We start from the raw sequence: 6,640 nt of genomic DNA, 5'->3' as shown, positions 1-6,640 counted from the left end.
ACATGCGACACAAGCAAAGCAACGCATTTGTTTACAAAAGATTCCGAGAAACCACACAAAAGGACTGTGAGTTTAATGAAAAGACGAGAACTGAATACTTACCCATTCTGTTGACGCTCCCGGCCGCCTCTGTAAACGATCTCTCGCCGATCGACATTCCCTTTCTCTAACTCACGGTACCGCCTACAGGCGTACGTCACATTTCTAGCGTAGTCTCCCTTGACAACCATACGAGCGACGATCTTGACGTATGTTTGGTGAATAGCGCCCGAACAAATCTCGCGATACTTTGTTTAAGCGACAAGACTTATGCAAGATTTTACAAGATTTTTTTATGATTTTATGAAATATGTGGTGAGTTTTCAACATATGTTTGTCCTTGCCTTTAAACAGCCAACACATCTGTGTTGCTACTTGCAAATAAGTTTAACATGGGTTTATTTAATTAAATACACTGCACATGGTTACTAGAAAACAACGACCAGTTAAATATTGGCAAATGCAAATCATACACATTTTTACGTTACAGTTTTTTAATTTAACATTTATAAAAGGCAGTTTTTTTCCAATATGATGAGGTGAACAGGTATACAGTGAATTTAATTCTTTATGATTTCATGTATGAAGAAAGAAATCAGACTCTGTCCAATTATTTAATTACTGCTATATGAAAAGCAATGTGAGAAACATGACCCAAGTGGGAATAGAGAAACAACACCGCCACCTGCTGGTCAAACTGTTTAATATAATATCAAAAATATTTAGTTAGCATTATTGATACTACCCAATTAGTAAAAGCTTCAAAATGTATACCTTTTGTATTTTAAAGGCCGCCAAGCATTTCCCCTTACTGAATAGGAAATGTTTGAAGTTAATCCTTAACTTCCTACTGTTTAACGTTGCTAACACTTTGAAAAACAAACTCTCCTCTCGTTAATGCTGTCGTCTTTTCCTCTAGTTCCTTCTTGTAAACATTGCTTTGTAAACTGTGTTTATTGTTGCCTTTATGCATTGCAAAATTTTACATGATAGTAAAATTAATAAATAAATGATAAAAAATATAAATTGATAAATGTAAAGTATCCCCCAAAATCTAGTTATGTAATGCAATACTTTTTTAATAGTAACAATTCAAGATAAATATAGCACATCACATAAAAAATAAGGCACTTGCATGGAGTAAACAATGCATGCATATATTAATTAATATGAACATATATATGAAAATTGATATTTTGCCACATTTCTGATCAGTGCTTTGACAAGTTTGAAGTCTGTATACCTGGAAAAAACATAAACATTATTTATGCATATATAATGATAAGTCTTTATAAAACCTTTAATCTGATTTGATTAAAATAAAACAAGTACTTATTTTGTTTGGTTGTGATCTTCCATTCCTGCTTGTGTCATGAGATCAGCAACATTCTTCTCTAGGTCATCTATACGCGTGCCCATCTCATCCAGTTTGGTCATTAAAGAAAACCCTTGGTTCTTTGATTTTACATTAGTGCAAAAAATCAATCCATATAAGTCAGCTCTCAAGTGCTGAAATACTATGCTGAATTACTGAAATATTTTATGCATCTGCTTAAAACACAAAAACATTGTAAAACTACAGTTTAGAGTTAGCAATGATTGTGGACTGCCAACTGTATCCCTTATGTTCTGCTGAGATTTTTTTTTTGGGGGGGGGGGCTTACTGTTAAAAAATAATTATAGTCATTTTCAATTTAAATGAACAAATTCAAAGACGGATGTTAGAGGAAGTACAAGTCTGTTTAACCAGAGTAAACATTAAAAAAAGTAGTAACATCTAAGAATGCTCCTTCAAAATTGAAAGGATATTTTTAGAAATAATCTGGTCAGATAAATCCTGAAACTTGCTTTGAAGTGTTTGCATGGTTGTCTCCATCTGTGTGAAGAAACGAATCAATTAGATTTATTAATTTAAAGACAATGTTAACAAATAAGCATATAACATGAAACTGCTCTACCACTGCAGTCAGATCCTGGGCAGCTTTTGATTCGGACCCTGCCATCAATTCTGTTCAGTTGATATTTCCAGCGAGTGTATTTGTACGTCCTTTTTAACTACGACCAACTTTATCTGTATTTAAAAAAAACGAGTGTTTGATATATGAGCTTTTGGTTTTTGTCTAGTCTTGGATCATTTATCCACGTCTTACAAAGACTTTAAAACTTTGCACAGTCTCAGATTGTTTTTGCTTCCTCTTTCGCATAGGCGGCATTCGTGTCCATATTTAACCCTTTAGACGTGCGCTGAACTGAGTATCCTACAGAAAAATCTACAATATAAACAATGTCAAAAAAGACGCGATGTTGCTAATTTGGTTGAATTGATTTATTATTTATAATTGTAATACATTTATTATAATATTGTAATAATGTTGCATTTATTGATGTTGTTTTGCGGTTTAGAAAGTTAGTATTTATTGAGCCTATTCAGTTTTTTAAATATTTATTTATTATCTCTTTTTATTTAATGTTTTGTGTTTAACTGCTTGTTTTATTCCGGAGTAAAGTTATTGTAATGGGATATGGGATTTAACAGGTGCATAAACATCTCTATTAAAACCATTAAAATGTAACAAAACATTTTTATAATTAGCCCAGGTCAGGCGTATTATGCTACACATGCCTTAAACAAAAACATTTTGAAATACTAACTTACTCAATGACATATTTTTTTAATATTTATTCAGTTCTCTTCAGTTGAAAACACGACTCCGGTCAGGACCGCGCATTTTATGAATATATAATGGCACACACTGTGACGTATCACAACGAGGAAGTGCTATTATTGACCATTAGCCAGCTGTAGCAGAGGACCTCAGCTGCTTTCTGCAATGTTTTACAACACGTCTTTTATCATTTTACAGACAACGAGCCGGAAGAAAACATAAGCTGATGTAGACTCATTCAAACGACTCGTTTCCATCGATTAACCAAGTATTATTTTCTAGGAAACGGAAGTAATTTGATGATTTGCTTCAATGAGTCAGAGGAGGGTGATTGAGACAATGAAAGTATATCTACTATCTATATTCCAAAACAATATCTGTTACATGTCGAAAGATGAATGTTTAAATGTAAAAATAACCGACGAACGAGTAGTTTATGTTTTTTAATTGTGTAGCTTCCTATCATCAGGCAGTTGTATTTAGATCAGTTCAGTTGTATTGATAAAGGCAGATACATTAGGAAATGATGGAGGAAGAGCTCATGGATCAGATCATGTATGCTGTACATCAGCTAGTTTCTTGGATCGCATCTTTTGCCATCATATTTGGAGGAGTTGTGCCATACATCCCTCAGTACAGAGATATTCGCAGGACTCAGAATGCTGAAGGATTCTCCACCTATGTTTGCCTGGTATTGCTGATAGCCAACATATTAAGAATACTGTTTAGGTAAGTAACCATTCTGTAACCAAATCAATCATATAAATATAAAGAAACATGATGCATAATGTACCAAGGACCAATCATTATCCAGTTTAATCTGTTACAATTATAATTGACACTAGGTTTGTACAAAATAAGACTAAGAGCAACCTTTATTGTTTGTCCTCCTATAACAATTCACTGATCATCAATGTACATAATGTGTTTTCATTGCAGATTTGGACGCTATTTTGAGACCCCGCTGCTTTGGCAAAGTATAATCATGATCACCACAATGTTAGTCATGCTGAATCTGTGCACCAACGTCCGCATGGCCACTGAACTCAGCACCAAACGCCGCTCATTCACAGGTGTGAATCTCTAATCTTTGTTATGACACTTTTTTTATAGCCTCATTATTCCATTATGGACCTGCTGATAAAAAGTTTAATATAACATGAGAGAGAATGGTTATAATAGCACTATAATAACACTCCCAGATGAGTGAATTGACTACATACAGTACGTCTTGGTTTTTATAGTCTAGCCTGGAGTGTTGCAAACAAGTTTTAGCATTTTAGTTCTGTAAATTTCCCCTCGTTGCCCCACAGCTTCACTTGTGAATCTACAGACTATTTAGTACTTTGTCTTAAAGGTTATTAAAGTAAATAATACAAGGGTCTTTCATCGAACGGTCTGACAATGATATCATGTAAAGAAGGCTTCCAAAGTGGATGAACTTTGACCTGTTAGCTCAGTAAACGTTGGTCATGTGCAAGTCACAACTCTTCAGCGTTATTTCAGGTTTATTTATGTGGTGTGTTTTTATGGGGTGTTATCAGTAGCCCCTATATAATGCTATGGCTCATAAATCTTTAGCAATAACTATGTTCAGACTGAAATACAGCACATTGCATGCTATTTGAAAAAAATAAATAGTGAAACAATGTATTAATCCAGGGATACGTATAGTAGTATGCTATATTGTAGGGTTGCATAACAATTAATTGCAACTAATCGTTTGCAGAATAAAAGTTTTTGTTTACATATGATTATGTATAGTAATTATGTATTTATAAAAAATATATACATGCATGTGTGTGTATTTAAAGCAATATTTTCCATGTGTATATATACATTTTTAGATTTATATAATTAAATTGTATAATTAATATTTATAATATATTGAATACTTAATATTAGGGCTGGGCATAGATTAATCAAAATTAATCTCATACAAAATAAAAGTATCTTTTTGCATAATATATGAGTTTGTGATGTGTGTAAATATTATGTATATTTAAACACACACACACACACACACACACACATATATATACATTTAAGAAATGTTTTATTTAAATTTTTTTATTTATTAATATATAATTTAGAATATATAAAAATATAAATAAATATATATACACATGTACATTTTTCTTAAATACATACATGAATGTGTGTGTATTTATATATATATATATATAATAATTACACACAGCACAAACTCGTATGTTATGCAAAAAATAACTTTTATTTTGTATGCGATTAATCTAGATTAATCTTTGCCCAGCTCTACTTAATATATATATATATATATATATATATATATATATATATATATATATATATATATATATATATATACACACACACATCTATTTGTTTCTTAAAATTATATGTGTGTGAATTATATATACATACACACATACACACGTACACACATACACACATATACACATACACATGCATATACACATACACATGCATATATACACATACACACGCGCACGCACGCAAACACAATGTAAACAACAGCTTTTTTTCTACAAACAATTAGTTGCAGTAAATCATTATGCAGCCCTACTACATTGTCATCGTAAGGATGCTTCATTCAGCAAATGGCATTCAGTTTTTTTCTAGGGAAATAAAATCGATCATTTTGCATTTCAATCCAGGTCGTTGTATTCCCAAAAACAAATATTTGAACACTATTTCTAAAGTGCAAATATACCAAATACAGCACTACTAAAACATAATATATACTAAGGGACTTATTTGAGGGTCTTGATTTATACTGTTGATTGAAAAAAATGCATCTTAAACTATTTATATAGTTATATTCTTAATAATTACACCTGACTCTCACCATGAACATAAAATGGCATTAAAAAGGAAAGAAGAAAAAAAAACAGTGTCAACTACTAATCACGTCAACTAGTATTTGCATGCAGTTTATATGAGACGCATTAGGTACACATTTCAGCTTATGGAGAAAACTCCTTGGACAAAGTTGATAAAACCTTAAACTGATAGTCTGGTTATTTTTCTGTTTATACAGGTGAGACGGATCCTGTTTAAACGGGTTCTTATATCCTATTGCAGTCAATGTGAATTGGTACCACTAGTCTTTTATGGAGCTTTTATCGCTTCATTGCCAGCAGTGTGACGCTACACAACAGTCTGATGTCACAACACTACTAGTGAAAGTCATTTTAAGTAATTTCTTACATCAGAGAGAGTTAAATATACCTAACATCTGCATGTAACAGAGCAGTCGTGCTTTCCACCTCTCCAATGGCTTTTTGTGTCCTAGAACATTAAGAGATACAATCCATTTTTCTCTCTTGATCTGTTCTTGTTTTTATTTTCTTATTTGTCTGAAGCAACAGACAGTAAGGATGAGGAAATCAAAGTTCCTAAGCGACTCTTTCTGGGTATGTACTTATATGTTGTCCACAAAACACTAGTTTGATCATTTTCCCATCATCCACCTTCCTCATTTTCTCCCTCTCAGAATCTTAACTACTGTAACATTATCAGCCCTGACTGCGGCCATTAATTCACAGCTCTCTATTAACAGAAACATTTCTCTTGAATCAGACCTTCAACGTGTATATAACAAGAATGTGTCGCATGCAAGCATGTTTTCTCTTAGAGATAGAGGCTGTTAGCAATTGTGCATGTGTGTTACTGATGTGCATGCTTGTATTGCAGTGTTGCATGAACATGGATGCAATAATTAGCGTTATGGTAAATATTAGTTAAATAATTAATAATTGCTATGAAATTGAGATCGGTTCATGTATGGCTCCCACAAACTATGCTATGGTGTGTGTCAGCTGGTTATAACAGCACAATACTAGTCCCCAAATCAATAATACTGTGAAGAGGGTATTTTAAAATACTGTATTGTGTATTTTACACTGCTGTTCTGCTTTTACTGACTTGGTTTT

General features: G+C 32.6%; 2 protein-coding genes across 4 annotated transcripts in view; one reads left to right on the top strand and one right to left on the bottom strand.

The window, feature by feature from the left end:
* Positions 1 to 544: 544 nt before the first annotated feature.
* On the bottom strand, positions 545 to 2,249 carry LOC135772819 (heat shock factor-binding protein 1-like protein 1). The gene is made up of 4 exons (XM_065282351.2): positions 1,998 to 2,249; positions 1,849 to 1,915; positions 1,372 to 1,466; positions 545 to 1,282 (listed from the first exon to the last, which is right to left on the bottom strand). Exons 1-3 carry the CDS (start codon positions 2,040 to 2,042, stop codon positions 1,372 to 1,374), a joined length of 207 nt encoding a protein of 68 aa, XP_065138423.1. The 5' UTR covers positions 2,043 to 2,249; the 3' UTR covers positions 545 to 1,282.
* A 575-nt stretch (positions 2,250 to 2,824) lies between these two features.
* slc66a2 (solute carrier family 66 member 2) overlaps positions 2,825 to 6,640 on the top strand; it is a 43,478-nt gene continuing 39,662 nt past the window's right edge. Inside the window, exons 1-3 of one of the 3 annotated variants that reach the window (XM_065293393.2) lie at positions 2,825 to 3,434; positions 3,645 to 3,778; positions 6,077 to 6,121. In XM_065293393.2, the coding sequence (XP_065149465.1) occupies positions 3,229 to 3,434; positions 3,645 to 3,778; positions 6,077 to 6,121 (385 nt within the window). In that variant the 5' untranslated portion in view covers positions 2,825 to 3,228. Of the gene's footprint in view, positions 3,435 to 3,644; positions 3,779 to 6,070; positions 6,122 to 6,640 lie in introns of all 3 variants that reach the window. The other 2 variants (XM_065293385.2, XM_065293399.2) reach the window with 2 other exon arrangements.

This window comes from Paramisgurnus dabryanus, chromosome 19, assembly GCF_030506205.2.
Source record: "Paramisgurnus dabryanus chromosome 19, PD_genome_1.1, whole genome shotgun sequence".
Classification (NCBI taxonomy): Eukaryota; Metazoa; Chordata; class Actinopteri; order Cypriniformes; family Cobitidae; genus Paramisgurnus; species Paramisgurnus dabryanus.
The sequence above is the reverse complement of the archived record's forward strand: the minus strand, read 5'-3'. Positions and strand labels throughout refer to the sequence as shown.